At 38.5% G+C, this 22,082-nt stretch overlaps 1 protein-coding gene across 1 annotated transcript in view; it reads right to left on the minus strand.

The window, feature by feature from the left end:
- Positions 1-22,082, minus strand: part of LAMA1 (laminin subunit alpha 1) — a 111,473-nt gene that overhangs the window by 67,582 nt on the left and 21,809 nt on the right. The window contains exons 2-10 of the mRNA XM_067290030.1: positions 20,286-20,456; positions 19,834-19,946; positions 10,813-11,055; positions 7,960-8,139; positions 4,849-4,938; positions 4,260-4,377; positions 2,964-3,142; positions 1,316-1,421; positions 644-804 (exon numbers count right to left, since the gene is read on the minus strand). Of these exons, the coding sequence (XP_067146131.1) occupies positions 644-804; positions 1,316-1,421; positions 2,964-3,142; positions 4,260-4,377; positions 4,849-4,938; positions 7,960-8,139; positions 10,813-11,055; positions 19,834-19,946; positions 20,286-20,456 (1,361 nt within the window). The remainder of the gene's footprint in view (positions 1-643; positions 805-1,315; positions 1,422-2,963; positions 3,143-4,259; positions 4,378-4,848; positions 4,939-7,959; positions 8,140-10,812; positions 11,056-19,833; positions 19,947-20,285; positions 20,457-22,082) is intronic.

Here is a 22,082-nt window from a genome sequence, read left to right on the forward strand (position 1 = left end):
TAAATATTGACACACAGCTTCCTAATAAAGTCCAGCAGAATCTACAGCTGCAAGATATTTCAAAGGGATTGTATATTTACCAAAAAAAAAAAAAGGCTGCAAATCTGCTCTTTTATTTGTTTACAATTTTGACATTTATATTTTGTAATCAAATAATTAAATCAGATTTTATACATAGGTCTAATTTAATTATTCCAATAGTTCTTTCCAAATGCATACCATTACTTCATAGAAAGCAGATGTTATAAACATCCTTTCTTTACATGAGATCAGTGGCTTCGAATAAAAAGATCAGCCCATCCCTAAAATCAAACCCAGATAGCCATATTGTCATTCTCTCTGTGATTCTTTCTCACACTTAGAGACACATGCAGATATTATGTGATTTTAATGCCAGACTGGCCCATTTTTATAGCAAGTGTTGTATCTGTAACATACAGAACTATTTAACATAAATTATCGTATTTTCAATGCAGGGATTATTTAGTCAATTTAAATTCTTGTTTGTTGGGTGTATACCTATACCAAGTAACTTGTTATAAAATAAGTGATCTTTCCAGTTAATGAATAAGTTTATCTTATTAACAATGAATTATAAATCCATCCCCAGATTCCCTTTTAAATAAAAATGAGAGATACTTACTTTGCAAAGACAAGGTTCTGTGCACGGATCTTCATTAATGCTACCAACTAGGCTGCAGTTACATCGCAAGCAGTTAGGGTAGCCCCAATACCCAAATGCACAATGATCACATTTTTCTCCTGTGTAACCTTCTCTGCATTCACACTGACCTGGCCAAGTCCCTTGAAAACCACAAACAGATAAACAAACAAATAAATAAGAGCTGGCAGGAGGACAGATTCAAGATGTCTCAGCGTGTGCAAGTAATTTAACACTCCTTTTTTATGTAACACTCCATGTTACATTCCACACAGATATTTGGCATAATGGCAGCCTCACCATCTATTTTTCATGTTTAGAGTATCAAATGCACAGAAACTCCACCAGAATGGATTATTTGATAGCCGTAATAGCATGCATAAAGAATAATGTTAGAACTCAACCCTTCAAATAGTTTTACATGGACAAAGCCCTCCATCCCCAGACAACAAGTTAATGAAGGGCCCTGAAGTATCTTAAAATGCCTGTAAGTATGTCATGCCTCACCTCTTCCCTCCCAAACATTTACCAGTGTCTGGAAGAGGTACCTAACCAGCAGGCACTCACAACACGACGATGTTCCCTCAGACCTCAGTGCCCAGAGACATTAGCCAGACTTCACATTTAGAGAAAAGGCATTTCCCGCTCCCTTACCGTGCTGCACGTCAGAATGGTGCTCATCTTTAACGCAGTGAGGACTCAGAGACCCAAAGGGGTCACAGCCGCAGGGGTAGCAAGGGTGGTCCTCATAGGGAGAAACCTGCAAAGCAAATGTTCTCTGTCAAATTCTCTCTAACTGGGGAAAGTAAAGTTGCATCTGTTTCTTCTCTGGGATCACTGGAACTGATACGAATGAAGACTGGAAAAGCTAGCATGCAGTAACATATCGAGGGGCTCAATCTGTTTCATTTTAGCAAAGAGAAGATCAGGGGATCACAGTCCAAAAATAACTTAAATTGGCAAACCAAATTTGGTTTTCAGAGCAGACAAAGGTATAGTAACAGCTAATGGGCTGGAAGTTGAAGCCTGACACATTCAACCTAAATATGTATTTTTAAGTGTGACAGCAATTAACCACTGTGATGGTTTGCCAAAGATTAAGGAAATCTTTAAGTCAGGAATGGATTTTTTTTTGCAAAGATGCCCTCTAGTTCAAAGAGGAAGGAAATGAAGGAAATCCTCGGCTCTGCATTCAATGGGAGGACAGATTACTATATATCTTTGAACTATAGGCAATGCAAATCATATGGCAAGGATTTTCTTTTCTTCAGGGAAGCCTAAAATTTCCCTTTGAGGGCCTCAGATTTAAAGCAAATCAGTAATGATCTCCAGATACCTACTTATTGGCTACAAGCTGATTGAAGACTTTCCTTAAATGCTTCTTACAGTAAGTGAACCAGAGAACCTCAGACTCAACTTTACTTCTCTACTGGGCCTTTATTTCTTGCCTAACCACACTCATACAGACTCACCCTTGCTCTCTGCACCTATTTATACCAGACTTCTAAAGCAGGGGCTTTCCAAAGTATGCATGACCCTGCCAAAACAGGATCTTGTGGGGTAGAAATTTGGTTCAGTAAGTCTCATTATAGAGACCTCTACATATTGCAGGAAGTTCATATGTTTAACTCTTTTAGTCACATCTTAACAATGTCTTTTATGGAGTTTAAGTCATCTTAGGTCATCCAAAGAGTGAGACTTGTTGGTAAACTGGAAAGTAGACAGGCTCAGAGAAAACATGTTCTACGATAATCATGACAATACGAAGAATAGTATTTTTTGCAATATCTCATCAGACAAAGAGTTTGATCTTAGAACCCTATAAGGATCCTTTTTGATACTGGCTGAAATGGGCTGGTATAGGATGGTATGCAATATTGGCACTTCTGAAGACATTAGATGTGAAATACTGATACTTTTTAGAGCTTTATCCACAGGAGAAATGGCTTTCCTATCAGAATATCTACATTCCCATACTAGGACTTCAAGTTTTCTCTCCAACTATTCTTTTGTTCTCCATCACTTTCTTTTAAAGCAATAAGACATGCCCTTTCACGCAATTCAAGAAACATTTTAAGTTTTTCTCTAAACATTTTGGTGGTGTGTCACCTGTAAAATAACCTCTACAGTTTTCAGTTACTCTGTAATTGGTTAAAAAAGAAAAAAAATTATATATATATATGTGTGTGTGTGTGTGTGTGTGTGTATTAATGTACAATGAACTGAAATACGCATTTCATCATATCATGTTGTAACCTATTAGAATCAACAAAGCATTAGAATGATATTCTCTAAATCTTACTTTGTGTGGTCTAAAATATCCATCAGCACACATTTCACAGTTGATACCGGTAGTATGTTGAGTACAGTTTAAACAGACGCCACCTCCTATATACTGGCCATGAATATCTACGCTCCTTTTGTGATCTGCAATACTCTGGTTGTAATAACAATCTTCTGCTTTGTTATGACAGTTGCACTCTAAGAAGGAACAGAAAAGAAATCCACTTTTTTTTTTCCATTTACATTGTACAACAGTTCCTATAACACTGAAATTTTACAAAGAGTAAAATGTAAGAAAAGCATATCGAACCATTTGAAAAGAGTGTTTTTTCCCCCTTAACTATGCTATATGCTTTAGCAGTCTCCATACATTGTATTCCTTAGCAAGTAAGCACATTTCAAAGCCACAGTTGCCACTTCAATAGCATTCATTTTAACACTACTCTGTAGATCAAACTAAGACAATCTTGTCAGTAGTGACATGTCAGTGTTGTCAGATGTCAATGGTAAAGTGTGTTATTACCAGTAGTTATTTTTACATTTTCTGTCCTCTGCATTACAGGAGAAAATCTGTCCAATTCTTCTGTTATTTGTATTATAGACAAAAGCCAGGGAAGCCACCAGTGCCAGTACACAAGTATAAAATTGATTTAGGTTAGAGGATAGTTGGGTCCAGATACTCATAAACACCTACTTTCTAAACAGTGACATTAAGAGCTGTATTAAGAACACCGCTCTTCCACTTGCAACTGTAAAGTTGATCTAATAGGCTCTTAATTGTCTGCAGCTTGTGCCAGGCATTAGCAATGAGAAGAGGGAAAACGCACTAACAAGCCCTAGCAACATGCTGAGCTGTATCAAACTACTGGCACAACCTAGGTCAATGTATCAGACAATCTGAAATGTAATTGGCCAGTAAGGAAAGTTTCTTTCAAAACATTTGTGTTGCCAGAACAATGTTGTTTGTCTGACACAAAATTTATGATCAGTGTAAAAGATTTGAATTTCAAGTAGCTAACAAAATGACTGATGCAAATCTGCTAGTTTTTACTGGAGTATAATAAATCCCCAAGACTCTTTTGTCTGATTCTCTCTGAAAGTATTACTACATGACACCTCCACTAGCCATACAGGCATGTGGGATAGAATATTTAAAATGACTTAAATTATTATAAGTAGTCCCTCTGCCTTCACTTAACCCCATGAAAACAATTTATTTTTTCTTGGGAATAGGTATAGATCTGTACTAAAAGCAACCTTAAACAATAACATAATAAGCCTTTATAAAACTACCTAAGCCTCTGTGCATACTTACTCTCACATTTGTTCCCAGCGGAAATGGTTCCTGGTCTCCATGGTTTCTGATGGTACCCAGGACAGCACTTATTACAGCTCTCTCCACATGTGTTGTGTTCACACTGGCACTGCAATTTCTAAGAAAAAAAAAAAAAACTTTAATGAAATATTTTTATAGGGGTCATTTACTCAATGTTTCCAAAAGTCTGCCTAATATCAAATTTACTCCAGAAAATGTTAGACCCACAAATACCCCGCAATTTGCATGAGACTGCCCAACTATGCTATATTGACACAGGGGAGTAACCTTTCTAGAGCAGAAGGGACAAGTCTCCTGTGTTGCAAAGCAGATCGTTTCTTGTAGTGTCCCCCAATTTTTTTTAATTTAATGTCAAAAAAATATTTCACTTAGAAAAAAGTGATACTACAAGAGACCCAGATATGCTTACATAGAAAAAGAAAAAAAAAAAGCAAATAATTCGTATACATCATGGGGTAAGATCTCTTTTATCCTCCTCTTTCTCATTCTCCTTAGGCAAAGAACTGATTTTTTTTTTTAAATTGGAAAAGTTGTTCTACGAAAAGAAATAAGTGAAATTAAAGAATACCTTTGTGATTTCATCCAGTGGGCAGCTTCGAGCATGGCCATAACAAATGCACATGCCACCTACAGAGATGTCCTTTATTGAATAGTAGTACTACAAAAATCAAAGTGGAAAAAGGGATGAAGAAAAGACATTTTAATGTATTTATATATTTCCCACACACTGGAAAATAAAGTACCAGCATTCCACTATTTTGTGACTTGAAAAATCCATGCAACTATTTCAAGCTTTAAACTCCTGCAACTTGGGGAAATCCAGGTTTGTAAATTTTTGCATTTTTTCCCTCACTGGTACAAAACACAGACTGATTTTTAACTTTAAGTAAGTATGCACAACTCCTAAACTTGAGAGAAGGCTACCATACGTGGCCTAAGTCAAAATTTTCTTGCAAAAAATCCTTTTTTACCCTATAAGAAGCCATGAAGCATAACACTGTTATATTTGAATTTTAATTTGGGGAGTAAGAGTATGCATTCTTAAAATGGGAACTCTGCCCTCCCTTAAAACCGGTTTGTGCACTTCCTTCCAGATGAGCTCTTTGCTCCTAGTGTGATGTAGTATATTAGTCTACCCACATTTTTAGCTTAAGAATTGGTAATACAGCAGAGTAGAATAAATTAATATTGCCAGGTGGTGAGCAGAAGCAACATACATAAGGAAAGGATTTAACTTTCAAGGCAAGGAAGAGGCAGGAAATGACCCATCTGGGTTCAGTTACAGCTGCAGTATCAACAGGGTTGGCCTGTTTGTATCCTGGGAAGTATGTGTTACAGGGGGAATGAAAAAGAAATACTTCTTGAGGACACTTCTAAGAAAATAGTTCAAGGCTCTCAGACCTAACAACCCTGGAGTCGTCTGGTTCAGGAAGAGGAGGTAGCCCTGGGTGGTCAGACCTGCTGACTCATGGACTGTTATTGCTTTAAAGGAGCACAGAGCTGGAACAAACTAGCCTCTTTGGTTTCCTATTTAACTTTTTAGGCTTTTAAATTTTTATTTTATTTTTTTAGTATTTGTTTTTAACATTATGGGTTTGGATTGCAAAAAACACTTGGGGACTTATGAACATTAATACCTTAACTACAGAGAAGGAGGTCCAGGCTGAGGAAAGTAGGAGTAGAGCTGTATTTGTTAGTATTGGGAAAGCTCACTGCCTTCCCTGCTTCATCTCCTTTCTCCTTCCTCTTCAAACTCACTGTGTGCTCTTCAAACTCAAGCAATGTGCAGCTTGAAGCCAAACAAGAGACCAATGCCAATCAAAGGCCACAGAAATTAAATAACCCTGTTGTCGAACACCTGAAAAAGTTCTGCATCAGCCCTTTTAGAAGACTATGCACAAGAAACCAATACAATCAATATCAACAACTGGAGTAAAAGTCTTCAGGAACGTTAAATATGGAATCCAGAGAGTGGGCAGTGATTACCTCGGTTGTAGTTAGTTGCACAGTAGATGAGACACAAAGTGAAACATCAGGATTTGGGAACCCTGCCCAATAAAACCCACTTCTTGTGAGCATGAAGATGTGCTATTCATACAGAATTGCACTAAGTACTGCTAAGTAGGATAAGCAGTAGCACTAAGCCCTGGACTGCACAACTGCATGGCTTAGGAAAGCAATGGGAAGAAATGGGTGCCCTCATCACCCTTTTGTTTCTCAGGTAAGCTGTGTATTTGTATGCTTCCACAACGAGCCTTTCCTTTTGGGTGTCTTTCTTGATATAATATTAACCACAGACATAAATATTTATCAGTTTGCTCCATGGGATCATCTCAGCAGCTCAGCTTGTGGATTAACAGTTTCTTTAAGGCCAGCAAGACACAGCTGGAACAGCTGTCCAGTCCTCTGTGCTTGCAGTTCCCCGGCTAGAGATTTCCCTATGGAGCAGAAGTAACAAGCAGAACATCCAGGTCTCGCACTTCAGCGATGCTCCAGCTGAAGGAGCACCTCTGTGATCAAGGAGAGAGTGGGGCTGCCGTGAAACTACTTGTGATGCTCTCACCCACCAAAACCTGGACAGACCAGGTCCTTTCTCCCTTCTCTGCTCAGCTGCCTGACCAGACCTCATAGCACCATACACTAGTGCTCTCCTCCTCAACAAACTGGCAAACTGCTCCACGCACAAGAGCTCATTGAGAAGCAGTGGAACTGTAAAAGGACTGTGTATACAAGAGAAGCCACAAATGCAAGAATCCTGTTGTGCAAGGTGGGGACACGAGTCCTTGCTTAGCTAGTTGCTTGCAGATGCTCTTAAAGGCAAGTAGCTCACAAGGAAGGAAGAGAGGAAACACCTGTCATATTCTCCTGTCCTCTTCAGGAAGGCCAAATTGTATGGAAATTCAAAGATACAAAAGCCACTTTTATACATGAAACTACCGATACCCTAACCTATGGATCTCAGGCAAATTAAGAAGAGGGTCAAAAGAGCACAATACAAAGCAGGAATATCACACAAAATTAATCATAGCAGGCAGTTTTATTAGAGGTTCTGATACTGAATTTCTATGAGAGATTGAACAAGTCAGCCTAAGTGCTTGGTGCCTCGGTTTCTCCAGTTTCAATATCAGATGTGTAAAGCTGATACTCTAAAAATTCTATTTGAGTGTTTTGTATCATTATTGATTCATGAGCTTAAATACAATTTGATTAAAACAGCCTTAAAGAAGAAAAAGAAGAAAACTTCTCATCAGACATCAACATTCACAATGGCAAGGTTTTCAAATATTTCTTTTTATAAATGAGAGCACTGGGAACTGAAATTCTTAATAAACCAGAAAAGGTACTGCACAGTTGCATCAAGAGCAACCTCAGGTGACATTTTTATCAGCAAAACCATATTTTTTCGTTGCTGATGAAGCCTTAGAAAAGCTGTTCCTAGCTTAAATCATTTGAACATGTAAAACAAAAAGCCCCCCCCAAAAAAATCTCTAAAAATACTTTTTCAAAGTTTTCTATGGCAAAGTGCATTGTTAATAACATCAGCAGGAAAACAAAAGCTGGTTAACCTTTAAAAATAACTCAGTTTATGAATGGCAAGGATAGAGTACTTCTTCAAACAGATCAAAGTAGGCTCTTCCATCCAGTGGTACTGAGTAACATTTCTGTACAACCAGCTTACCCTTCTGGTAACAATGGGATCTAGTTCTTTAGGATCGTGATGGCTCAGAGTCATGAGGTCAGCATTAAGGGTTCTAATACGCTGCAGTCGTAGGCGGATGTACCGTGCAGAAGTAAACTCCAAAAGTTTTTGTGAAGGATCATCAGCGCTAGGCCTACCGTTGATCAACGATGTGTGAATCTAGAAAGAGGGTCTGACTTAATCATAAACATAATTATGATCCATTTACAACAACAGACACTTCAGTATGAGAATTAAAAACATAGAACTTAAAGATTGTTTTCCAACATCTCAGGATGGTGAGATGTCAAATTAACTGGAATTCTTTTTCTTCCCCAATTTATACCTGCAGGTAAAATACCTGTTTCTTGACTCATGCAGTTCTGAAACCACCACTCTTGGTTTATAGAGTTTAACTTCTTCAGGACTTTTGTAGAGATAGCATAAAGAGAAGAAAGGTACCACAGACTAGTCCTCAGTTCCTCCAGTCTTCTCTGTTGGGATGGAACGCTTAACTCTGACCATAAACTCAGTTTTGCCCTTACAGATTGTCTCCTATGCAACCTGTAAAGACCCTACTGCAAAATGTAATATCGCACACATGCTCAGTCTGGGAGAATTAATGGGATGATCCTATGCTCTGCTGGGACCATTCCCAATCAACAAGGAAAACTCAGTGTTAAGACAGCACAATGGGAAGCCACAACAAAGATGGCAATAGAAATCAGGAGGTTGCCACCACAACACAACCCATCTGGCCTCCATCCTACTGTCTCAGCCCTCCCAAGTTGGCCCCAGTAAGGGGGCTTCTGGTATCGAGCTGCACAACTTACTCTAGCTACAGACCCTCGTAGCTGCCTTCTTTCCAAAGCAACTCAGGAACACTCAAGTCACCACAGTGACTTTGGGCTCATAGTCATGTTTTAGAGCGAATTTATGCATTTATGCAGAGTAATCTTGTCTCATATACTCCCCTTTGAATTTAAAGTTTAAGCTTTCTCTGGTACTGTCAAAATCTTTCCACTGAAAATATTTCTAAAAATTAAAGTTTTTTTTTTTTACTTTATTTTTTTTTAATTTTACCTCTGTAATATTTTACAGAAGCTAGGGACTTTCTAAACAGTAATTGTGTTATTTCAAAGGCATACAAACAGACCCTGGAAATGGAGTTCACACTTCCAACATTGTAACTTTGGCATTAATGGACTATCACAGTTCATTTCAAGCATTCATCATGAGCCCTGATTTCATTACAAAAATTTCTGGAAGCAGGTCTTCAAGCAGTGTACATGAGATTAATACTTCTTTAAACCCGCTAAAAATCTAGTGATCAAGCTGGCAAAATGTCAGGAGTTTTCTCATTTGGCACAAAATATTGTTAGTAAGTTACATGCCCATTTAGAAATGTGGCCCTTTTCCCCTACTGGTTCTTCTGCACTGGGACAGGCCCAAGCTGACTGCAGAACACTGGGATGCGATGAACCGTGGGTACACGGCAGGTGCTTGCAGAGATCAGCTGGTGCGTGCAACCTCCTATAACCCCTACACTTAAGTCCAATAGGTTGGCCAGAACCAGTTAGGAAGCAATAGAAATATATTTTCAAAGTGGGCAAGATTCTCTGTGCTGGGAATATTCCTGTCTGCCCTTACAGCTATGAAGGAGCAGCTGGTCCTTTGTGGAGGACAGCTCTTGTGTGGTACAGAGCAATTTAATCGTGTTTTTATCACACTCAGTTGAAACAATGTTCCAGGTAGTGCTGTTGACTATACTTGAATCACTCAATTCAGTGTACATCAGGAAAAATAAATGAGCACAAAATATCACTAATCTGAATCTCTGGCATTCCTGGACTCAGAGTCGGACTGCCTGTCAGGCATTCATTACAAGTGGCACTGTTTGCACACAGTTAACCTAAGGGCTTTCTGGTTAATTGTGGTGAGAGCCAGGTTAAGTTTCTTTATCTGTTGCATCTGATCTGTAGGGCATATGCTTAGCATCACTGCAACAAATACGTGATTAAAATAAATGGGACTTGATGTCATCTGAATTTCATTTGTTTCTCCTGCTGAAACATGGTTTGGTGTTCATGAGAAAAAAAAAGAAGTTTGACACGCTTCAGCTGTTAGCTACATACACTCCAATCTTTTTTTAACCAATAAACAAAAATATATTGGCTTCTATTAAATTAAGAGTTGCTAGCATTCTCCATGGGATAACACTGCATTTTATTACCACATAAGAAGAGCATTCACAATAGAATAACCACTGGTTTTAACGTATCATTTCATTATGTGGCTGCCTCTACGAAATGAATTAGACAAGTACCATGAATAGAGTTTGTTAGAAGAAAGAACAATCAACAGTGAGGCTACACAACTCACAGCTCTTTTAATTATGCTACATCCCTGAAACAATGCCAAGGCTTGTTTAGGAGCTCCAGCTGTGCAGAGCACTTCAACAGTGTTTGCAGCTTTATCTCGCACAACCAGGTGTTCCTAACACAGGGGTTTTCTTTATTAAATGAAAAACCTGGCAGAACATAGAGTCTCTGTTGTAGTCTTTCAGGGTAGAGTAACTAATAATTCACAGTTAATAGCCACCATCAAATTACATGGAGAGAGAGAACAAAGAGTTTAGTAACAGAAATATGTAGAGCCAAAGAAATGTTTTATCCCACCGTTTAAAAGTTTGCTACACTGGTACGTGATATAAAGGTACTATCATTAAAGGAGAGTAACAGACCATCTGGCAAAGCTGAAGGTGATGAACTGGATAACTGCAATTCAAATGTTTTAAAGTTGCAATCAGTCCCCCTTCATACTCACATACCACAAGTGCGAGAGCAATCATACCTCTCCATGTTCCAGAGGAACTAGTCTGGAATAGTAGGAGGTGCAGATCACTTCATCATCTCTCTTGTATGTAGGTGGCCCAATTCTTGGGGTAATATTATAACGAGTTAAACATTCTGTGTCGCTAATTGCATAGTATTGCCATGGTCTGAACTCTGTGCCATCGATGGAGCGTTCCAAAATCCAGTTTCCAGGTCGTGGAGCATTAGCAGCTTTGATGATGATATATGCAACTTGAAAGACCTAAAAAAAAAAAAAAAAAAAAAAAAAGCAAGAGAAGAAAATTTTAACATTTCATTCTGCTGTATAAAAGATGACCAGAGGCCAATTTGGTACTAAAATTAACTCAGATTTTAAGAGATGGTAAAATTTGGCAGAGTGACTCTGGATAAAATTTTTGCACAAACCTTTGACAAAAGCTCAGTCTAATCTTTTGTGATACTAACGGAAATATGTGTCATTTTTGTCAAAACTTTTAACATTACAACAAAACACTTGTATATGTGACTAAAAAAAAAACAAATATATTTATCTCCTCTTTCTGTGATAACCTAATAGCTGAAATATGCATAGACTGTAGATTTCAGGATTAGTTGGATATAGTGTTCTTCTCATGGGAAAAGTGCTGTTCAGTTTTTTTGAACCGCTGAGGGCTTCAAAAAGGTGATTTTTTTTCAGAACAGCTGCAGCCCAAACAACCCTTTGTTTCACATCTTAGCTGGGAGTTTAATCCTCTCAGGAATAGCATTTGTGATAAGCTTTTTACACCCTATATTAAGAATCTCTTTCTGTGCATTCCATTTTCATTCTGTTACATTTAAACTTACTTGAGCAGAGGGCTATTTACAGTGTCTGCTGAAAAAGCACAGAGACAAATAAGATGTATGTAACAAATACAAGTGTGATAACCTTATTTAGGAATAGCAGATGTTTTACAATTTGCAATTTCTCAGCTATAGTGATAGTTTGAATATTTTCCTAGTTTGAATATTATCACAATTGTGAGTCCAAAGTACATCCACACAACAGCACTGTTCAGCACTTCTGTGACTAAGCAGGACAGTAATTAGTTTTATATAACCTTTTAAGTGAGCCTCCAATGGCAGCTAGAAAACCTGCGCTGGCCCCCAACTAGCTACAGTATCAGCCAGGAACACTGAAGTGCAATTACTCCAAAGCTACTGTCTTCTTCCTTACCTAATACCTACTATGTCACCTCACTTAAAATTGTCCGTCTTTGCAAACTGTAAGATTCCTTATATGAGTTTAATGTTTTACATGCACTACATTATCAAGCCACATTTAGATGAAAGAAAAATGACATGTTATTCAGCCATCTCAGAGGTCTGTATTCTCACTTGAATAGACTGCCTGGTCGGCTGGTGTAATTATAATAATTTCTCTCCGCATGTGCAGTATTAACATGGGGTTCAGCTCCAATTTGGCCATAATCATTTTTTTCAGATGTTTTTAGATACAGATTTATTTCTTTTTTGCAATACAGATGGAAGCCAGAACCAGAATAGCATTTGCCATCTAAAAGCTGAATAGAGAAATAAACATATAAATAGTGATTGTATTGTGTGTGCAATTCAGGAAGCGACTTTGAAAAAAAAAATCTTTAAGTGAACAGAGCTTTGCTTAGGAGATTTGCAGACATGAGAGGGAAAAAGTTTTGGTGACACCTATCTCAGGTATACCTATGGTGATACCTATGAACTCAGTTTTGATTAAAATTCAGACATAACTTACAACTTGATATTCACTTGGTCTGATTTTCTTTTCAGGCACTCCAATTGTATCCTTTGAGGCAGACATCAAGCATGTATAAACAGAAGTATTTCCAGTTGTTTCAATAAATATGAAAATTTACATAAACCAAGGATTTTGTCTGCTGACTTCTATGGCATTTCAGCAACACAAAGCAGACATAAACAAAGAGAAGCCAGCTTACTGTTTAGTCACAGTATTACAGTCTTGGAAATAAAATTTCTACAGGGCTTGCAAATTCTTTGTCTTACAGCACAGTCTCCAAATTTGATCAAAGTGAAAACCAAGAACTATAATCCAGCTTCTGTGCAGGGAAGAGTACCTATAAATAAAACGTATTTGATATCAACAAGCTCCAACCGAGAAAACATTAAAATATATGCTTTTACATTGAAAAGAATGGAATTCAGGCAGACTGAGTCAAGCAACTGTAATTCCCTACACACCACCTGGATCTCATTAATTCTCTTTGCAGTAGTTGATTTATATATCTGTTTTACACTGGGTTAGGCACAAGCAGAATTTGGGGTGTCATCATTTCAATATCCCTAAGCTGGAGCCAGCAAAAAACACTTATTTGTATGTGCATTTTCTTCATCACACAGAAGAGAGCTGAAGAAGGAATTGCCATGCACCTAAAAGTTCCTTTGAAGTTAATCATCTCTTTCAAATGCACAAAAGATGCAAGACTAGAACACCAATTTTCTTCAGAGACATGGGAGAAAGTTTTCTTCAAAGTCTCTTTATACCTCTTTTCTTTATATATTTATTTTTCCTCTCTGTTTGCTATCATCAACTAAAATGCTTCCATGCTTATTACACAGTCGACTGAACAACAAACGATCCACTTTTGATTACATGGAGATTTTTCAAGACCCATTATAGTCTGCAGCTGATGTAGCTTGTTTTAAACCCAGTTTCAACTAGTAACAATGAGTTATCCTTCATCAGAAGCTATAACTGCAGCCACTGCTACAGAAATAAAAGTAGGTAATATTCACAAGAGTACAAACATTAAATTCAGTCTGAATAACAAGTTTTTGGAGTTAGGGGGAATGAGGGGGAAAGCCAATTAAAGAGAAAGATTTTCACAGCAATTGTTCATGTATCCTACTTCATTTTATCATCACATCATAAAGTCAATTTTTTTCCTGAAGCATAGCAGCCATGTTTGGCACTCATCTAAGGACTGATTTTTCCTGCATAGCTACAGTTCACCAAAAGTTGAAATGAAGACATTTGAAGCTGAGAATCCAAAAGAGGTATCCAAAAATCAATGAACAGTTCTGCAAACATTGAAGTATGTGCAGTCAGCCTGTGTAGAAAACTGTTGTCTTCTTTTTCTCCCGGATCCTCTGGAGTCTCTTCCATTTACACACATAGCCCATAAGTGCCTAAATATACTTCATTAGTAAATTCACAGGATACTGAATATCAGCAACATCAGGAAAATTTGTCAGCCCCTGAAATGATGTAGGTTAAATATATGAATGAAAGGATTTTGTACAAATGCTTCTGCCACTAAGAAGTCACAGGACAACCAGGCAGTAGGAGTTGTGTTCCCAGGGGTGGCTTTCCCAAGCAAGGGGATGAAGAGGGAAGCAGGGATGTAGGTGTTCCCAGTGCCTGCAGATTCAGACATTTTAAGGAAGGTCAACAGGTAGAGGTTTGGGAGACCTCACATCCCAGAGCCTCTGCAACCTGAAAGGAGTCTGAACCAGCAATTGCATGTAATGCAAATTGATTTTCCAACATCCCCAGAGCGCTTCCTTAAAGATTACTTTTATGAGTTCTCCAGGATTGAACAGCACTGAAAGCAGTTTCCTACAGCTCTCCACCTCCATTCACTGTCCACCAACTGGCTACCTGATAAACTTGAGCTGTGCGGCATGAGCTAATGATTTGTACATTTTAATCTGACTGTGTAGCTTTCCCAGAACTAATTTCCTTATTGAGCTACAAGGGTAAAAAGGGCAAGCCAAAGCAAGTTAGCAATTCCCAAGCAGCCATAGATTAGAAAGTGTCATTTTACAGGCATTTCAGCCCTGACTGTAAAGAGCAGCCAAGTAAACTTGTACCAAAGAACACCACCTCTGTAGCAGCAATACCAAGGTAACATCATTTACTTCTGCTTTATTTTAGCCTTTCTCCTAACAGCCTTGTTTCCCTGAATGCAGATCCAGCAGCACCATGTGCATTATTCTTGAAATAGATTTATAAACAAATCCTTCTCCCCATTCCTCAGGCAATCGGGTTGCTCAGGCATACTGTGTTGCTCAAGACTGTAAACTCAGCCAGCAGTGGCCATGCAGCAGATGCTAGCCAAACTTCCCTATTTCCAGGGGCTCGGTCAATGCTCTAAAGCCCACACAAGTACATGCCCTGGCAAGCACAGTCTTCTCTGGAGTCCTTTTAGATAGAGACTCTCAGTTATATTTTTCAATTTACATGAATGGAGAAAACTGTAAGGGAAGATTCTGTCTTTTCATAACTAATGCTATATGAGCCCCAGTCTCCAAAACTGAAACGTTAAAGGGAAAGATGAGTCCCAACAGATTAACTTTCCTAAATTTTGGAAAAGTTTAACCTACTATGAACAGAGGGACTAACTGCTAGTTCAAATCTACATCCTGATTCAAATCTAAATTCTACCAGACCTTGAAAAAAACTAAAATGAGGATATAAATTCAGGACTTCAGGATCTCATTCAGTGTGCTATTGCATACCTTGCTGAAACCACACTAGCATAATGTAAACCATATAATGCAGAAGGCTGCTAAACGAACAAGCCTGGAAGAATGCAAGGCTCTTGGCAGACTGGTTTCTCCAAGTTTTATATATTCAGCTAAATCTTTTCCTTCAGGGTTAGTGTAGAAAGGCAATCTAAAAAACAGAAATATTTTTCAAAATGGCTTGACAAGGCTTGTGGTGCAAAATCTGTTCTGCTCAGTTGTTTCAAGACTACATCTGGTTACCAGAAGAGATTCTTTTTCTCAGATTTCATTTTACTGGCAGAAAAGGCTAAAGTGAATCTATGCAAACTTTCAGAAAGTAGGAGCCTACAGGAAGGGATATGCTGAGTATCAGCCTGTACTGTTCATAGAAATGTCTTTTTAAGGAATCAACTTTGCTTCAGGATCTTATTACAGACTGTGAGGCCTAGCAATTGTTTGCTATGTTTTCCTCCAAGGAGTTTGTGATGTTAGAGCACACACTGGTCTATGCCCAGCAGGGTCTCTAATCTCCTGAATTATCTTTTCTATATGATCTTGATTCATTATGTGCACCAATTTCTTTGGAAGAGAGGATAAGTTCATTTTACTCAAGAAGGGGATTATAAGAATATGAGGATGAGCACCCTGAATCTTGTGTCATCAGTTTTAAAGCAACAAAAGGCTTTAAGGAAACTTGTCAGGTAGCATAAACTGGCATTGGTCCAGCGAAGTCAACCAAACAGTATCTTTTTACATCAGATAAGGATTTGTCCCTACAGAATCTCTTCTTGACAAGTAAATTCAAGATGAAAGCTCTGTACAAAGTGTAAATATTATTACCACTATATTTGGCTTTCTGATAGCAGAAACTATAAATTAAACTTACGTCAGCCTCTGAGTAGTAATCCAGTATTCATGAAATATTAATGAGCTATGAATTAATCAGAGGAGGAGAGGTTTTTACAACTTGGTATTTGGGGCCTTCTAAGAACAACTGATCTCACTTACCAGTTCAAAAACTTTGTGATGTACAAACTTCTGTCCTTCTGCTATATCTAGCACAAAGCACCCTTAAATACCTTTGAAAGCCTCAAGCATAGTAGTAATACTGAGGAAAGCATTCTTCATTTAATGGTGCGAAAGAGACAGTTTTTACAGGTGGACCAAGCACACTACTGACATTTATAATAATCAATATTTTAATTCATTACCATTTTGCAAAGTAACTGGACAGAAAACTCATACTCAAGCATAAATGCTGTTTCTGTCTTAAACCGCTGCTGTGTATTTTGTGTCCACAGAACTACCAGCATAGGAAACAAAAGATCATAAATCAAATCTTGGTATATCAACACTTGTATATCAATACTACACCTCATTGCTAAACTACTCTTTTCTCAACTCTGGATCTTTGCCAAACATTTAATGGAAAGAAAAAAAGAAAAACATTATCACACATCTGGGCCTGGGAAGACTGAAAGACAAGCCAGAATACACGTACCTAGTTTTCATGATCCAGGTGAGCTACAAAATTGTGATGTACCTATACAAAATGCTTAGCATTTGTTATAAACAGCACATAGATTCCAAAGGAGAAAGATCTAAAGAGCAATTTAGAGCCTGATTTTATTAGCCAGTTCTTTTTTCTTAACTAGACTCCATCAAGCTGCTCTTTTGTGCAGCTGTTTTTAGGCTAAATAAACTAAGTGCAAGGTAGAATATTAGCTGAAAGAATATTCTCTGTTCCCTTCTACCTTGAGCCAAGAGTTGAATGCAGCCAACGGACACAGACTGCTGCCAGAACTTCACCTAGAGTAAACTGAAGCGAAGAGTTTTCATCAGCTTCCCCCTGTGTTTGCCAGCCTAGGCTACCTGCCAGCACTCACCAGCCCTGACTGCTGGGTTGCATCTCTGTGCTCTACATGCTGTACAGTGGCAATAATCTCCAAGAAGTGATTCATTCCTCCTATTGTTATAACTTTCAGTAATTACTCAGGAATTGTATATAATGATCAGATGGTCATTCTGCACATCACAAAAGGGGGTGAATGTATTCTGTCAAGGAAAATTAAAGGCCATATTCACTTTAACACACAGATTTAATGCACAAGTCTTGAAACATTTAAAAAAAAAAAGTACCAATGCTAAATATATACAGCAATGCATACAGCTAGAAGCACTGATTTTCAGGAATACTTCTAAAGTTCCACTAAAATGGGAAGTGTAAAATACTCTGCAAGAGTATACTAGTTCAAAGGAAATTTTTTAAGTAAACAGTTACTAAAATCACTAAAGTCCTTCACATAGGTGTATCCTTTGTTACTCTTTACTTATGCTGACTCACTAAAAGTTAGTACACCCAGTCAGCTCTAATAACTCATTGACTCCAAGCAATCTTTATTAACCAAATCCTGCCTCACTGAATAGTAATTTACATTCAAGTTGCATAGTCCTAGATGCCTTCTGTCTCTCAAACGCTCTAAGGAAAACACAGAAGAAAGGCCCTTGGGGGAAACTTTTCAAATCAAATTAGTGAAACTGAGCATGGGTCAGGAGAGGAAAGATATGTATTTGGGGAAACATCAGTGCTAAGTCTGGAGAATAAAAAATTTAGAGGGCAGCCGGCTGGTCTGTTTCCCAAGTAAAAATGTTCTAGGAGGATAAAAAGAGGGCATTCCTCCCTCCCTCATTCTTCCTTTCTGTTTGTCCAAACCAAACACAAAGTCAACTATTCAAACAACAAGAAAGTCCTATCCAAACCTTCTGTTGCTGACAAAAGGTAACCTATGATTATTTTTCCAACATTTCTGCTTTCTAATTAAAGAGCAAACTGAGCACTCGTTTAACCTCTGCTACATTAAAAAAAAAAAAAAAAATTAAAGTTAAACCTTCTGCATTAACCTTTAAAATAACTTTCACTCAGAGTCTAGAGATTACCAACCGTACATCTCAAGTATGCATTTTCTGGTTAATAACACAGCTTCTCCATGATTTTAGAAGCATCCTCATATTAATAATCCATACCACTGTTAAGCTGTGACTTTCAAACAGTTCGCATAGGTCAATGCACACATCTCTTCAAAGCAAAACAACAAGAAAAAGCAAACAAAAATATGAGGTCGGAAATAATTTTGTCTCTTTCCTTCTTGGAATGAAAGGGTAAGAGACTTCTACATCTTCCATGTCCAGCTGACAAACTAACAAATTAGCAAATGGTCTGTGCAGACTAGCAGTCTCCTCCCTAAGAATATTATAAACTAGGAGGAGGGAAAAAATCCCTCCAAGTTTTGCTGTGAAGTACCAAAGCAGAGGAACCACCTTCTCTCCACATAGTTCCAACCTCCACAGGCTCAAAATCACAGCTTAGAGATACAAACCCTAGCTCATCAGGACAACTCAGCGCAGAAGTCCACAGAAGAAATAATCCAGAGTGTTTCTCCCCAGTGCTTCTTCCAGCAAAACAGTTATCAGGGCCAGTCAGAAGAAAAGCAATAAAAGTGGCAAGTAACATTTCTTTCAGCAACATTAACTCTGCCCCATTTTAAGTGTGTTTTGTTTTCTAGTCCCGATCATATCCTTGAGCTGACAGGAGAGTCTGCATGTTTCAAGGGTTCTGGAGCTCTTGCAACTGAACTTTCTGACCTTTTACACTTTAATCTGACCATTACATTGCATTAACTGGTTTAGATATTTAATGTAAATATGCAGAAATACTGAGAAAAATATATACAACGTAAACAGAAGACTTGAAATGAGATCTGCTGTGAGATAATTGATGTAAATACAGTAGTCCCCCATGTCACTTGTTTTTCTTCCCTCCTCCAAAGCTCAGTATCTGACATACAATGTAAACACGGATCAAAAGAGTTCATATTTGGAAATACATTGGGTTCTGCTTTCTTACAGTAAATGACAAACAGTTTTATTATGTCCTACTCCAAACCATTTACTCTCTTTTATTAAGAAACTGTACAGTCAGTGTGATAGTTACAGTTAATAAACAGAAACGGATGTATCCTGACATATAATATCTGCACCTATGACAACTATACCTTGAAAACAGTTTCCTGCCTGAAAATAAGACTTTGATAATCTAGACATTCAAGCAACTTGCCTAAAATCAAAGGCGGAGAAAAAAAAAAATCAGAGAATTAGGGGGGAAAGACAGCAGGGTCAGACAGAAAGAGAACATTAGGACAGAGGGAACGCTGTTGCAAGCTCGCTCATCCAAACAGGCACAGCTGTTGCAGTCTCATGAATCAGAACAACCCATGGTTCATTTGCTTCAAAATACAGTCACTCGCGTTTCAATCTCATAGGAATAAAATTTCCAAGGTGTTCCTGAACAAATGATTGAAAAACCCATTTGTTTAAAATCATCGCTTCATAGCCAGCTTTAACTGTCTGGCTCATAGGTGCTACTGAACGACTAACTGCTAAATATCCCACAATCTGAACACTCACGGAGAATTGCAGTCAACTGCAGGGGCTTATATCCTACGTAAAAATAAGCGACACAGTGCTCAATGCTACTCACCTGCCTGAGATCCAGGGTGATAGTGACCCAGTGGTACTGCCTCCCATTCTGAATGCTGGGACTTTGCCACCAATTATTGGTACCATCAATTGCACTAGAAATCGGGTGTTGCTCTGTTTTAAAGCAAAAACATAAAAATCTCTTAAAAATACAACTCAGTGTATTTCCTCTAGCCCAGTACATCTACTCCATGCTGAGTACAATTATTTTCTCTCACAAAGAAGCAGAAGTTGAAATTTGCCTCCAGACAACAGGCTGACATCAGACCCTGAAGTACTTCAGGGTGATTTAAGGTATTCACACGTTCTGCTGGCCCTTTGCTCAAAGGTAGTTTCACTCACATAGAATAAAGATCAAAAGTACTAAGCACATGACCCCAATACACCCTGTATTCACAGGGAGGGTCGAAAAGAACCACACAAACCAATGGAAAAGAAACCCAGGAAGCTTGCCTTTGGGATTGGCGCTGTTGCGGTCACAGACACGGCACTGGGCATTGCGCAGAGGCCGTCCCGGGACGTGCTCCACCAGCTTGCAGAACATCTCTGGCCCCTGCTCCCCGCAGGTGGCGTTGGTGGAGATGTGGGCATTGCTGGCCAGGTTGAGGATGGCAGGGAATAGACCTTCAAGTAAGGAAGTCAATATTATCAGGCTTATAGTAAGGCAAGCAAAAAATAATCACGATTCTGAGACAGACCTCTGAACATACAGGGTTTCTATGAGATATAGAGATGAAAAAAGATTATTTTATGAAAAAAATCAGATCATACTGACTCCAGGATAGCACAGCAATCGTCAGATCTCCCAGCCCTGCCAGTCCCTGCCCACCCCCAGCCTCCTCCCTGCCCCCCGCTCAGCCCAGGCCCCATCTCAGCCCAGCCTAGGGCTGTCGCTGCCCCACAACGTGCCAGCTCCAGCCTTGCAGTGGCCTGGCCCCTGCCCAGCCACGGGCCCCCTGGCCCCTGCCCTGGCAGCCGGGCCCAGCCCTGCCCCACCAGCAGCCCCCCGACACTGGCCCCGGGAGCCCCCATGGCACCCCAACAGCAGTAACCCAACTCCACATTTGGCTGCTTCACTACCGAGGTACACACGAGTTGTTTTAATAACATTTTTAGTTACTAAATCATCTTATCACAGTGTGAATTTACCAAAACCAGGAGGAAAACTGGCTCTCTGCCAAAAGAGAGGAGGGGCTATACAGCAAGCACTCTATTGCTGTGGAAAAGGACATTTAACTGGAAGTCTCATAAGCAGAAATACCAGTGACTTGAACCACACACTCTGAACTTTCAAGTTTTAGAAAGATTGCATTTGAGACCTTTGCTCTTGGCTTTTCTGAAGGTCATGCAAAATCTAAGGGGGATTTTGCTTGCTGTTTATTAATCTTTACACAAACACTTTACAGTACTTCCAAATGGTGTTGTTCTTGTGCACTAGAATAATGAAACAATAAATGAATGGTTTGAGGCTTACTGTTACTGGATCTGGAATTCTTAATATTTCTAAAAGGAATGAAATTTTATTTTAACTTAAAGGCTGCTGATAAAATTTAAAGGCTACTCCATGTGACGGGAAGATGTTAAGTACAGCTTCTCAGCAATTGCATGTTATCATTTTCCAGCTTTGCTTCCTGAACTAAAACCCTCTTATTTCTTGCACAATTACATTTTCATTCATCTCTATAACAATTAAGAAGTACTCCTTTTCTACTCAGAAGTAACTTTGAAAAAGAGAAACAATTTTTGAAAAAACATTCCTGTGTTTAGAGATTAAACACAATGGGCTGAAATCAAAGCTAGAGCACTGGTACAGCATACTAACAGCTCTGCAAGAAATGCTACTGTTGCAAAAGTGAGGTATTAAAGCCCCATGTTTTGAAAGGGCTTATATACATATATATATATAAATATTTATTCTCTTACAAGGAATTCTGATTACAAAAAACAAATCCAGTCACGTTTGTTAAAACATATGCCTTTTCTTTCACTAGTAAAACTACATGGATTCTTTTACTTCATTAATCTACAACATATATCATAAAAGATTGTAATATTAGTGTTCTGTTTTTCTTAGCTGTACATCTCAACATGCAAAGTTCAATATTCCTTTAATTTAACCAAAAAGTCTTTGTCTATGCAATAATTGCATTACCCTGGAAAGCCTGGAGAAAAGTTTTAGTGCTATTTAAACCTTGACTTCAGCTTTTGAAAACGTGGGTAAATCCTAATCTTCCCCACCACAGTATGAAT

Source organism: Apteryx mantelli, chromosome 2, assembly GCF_036417845.1.
Source record: "Apteryx mantelli isolate bAptMan1 chromosome 2, bAptMan1.hap1, whole genome shotgun sequence".
Classification (NCBI taxonomy): Eukaryota; Metazoa; Chordata; class Aves; order Apterygiformes; family Apterygidae; genus Apteryx; species Apteryx mantelli.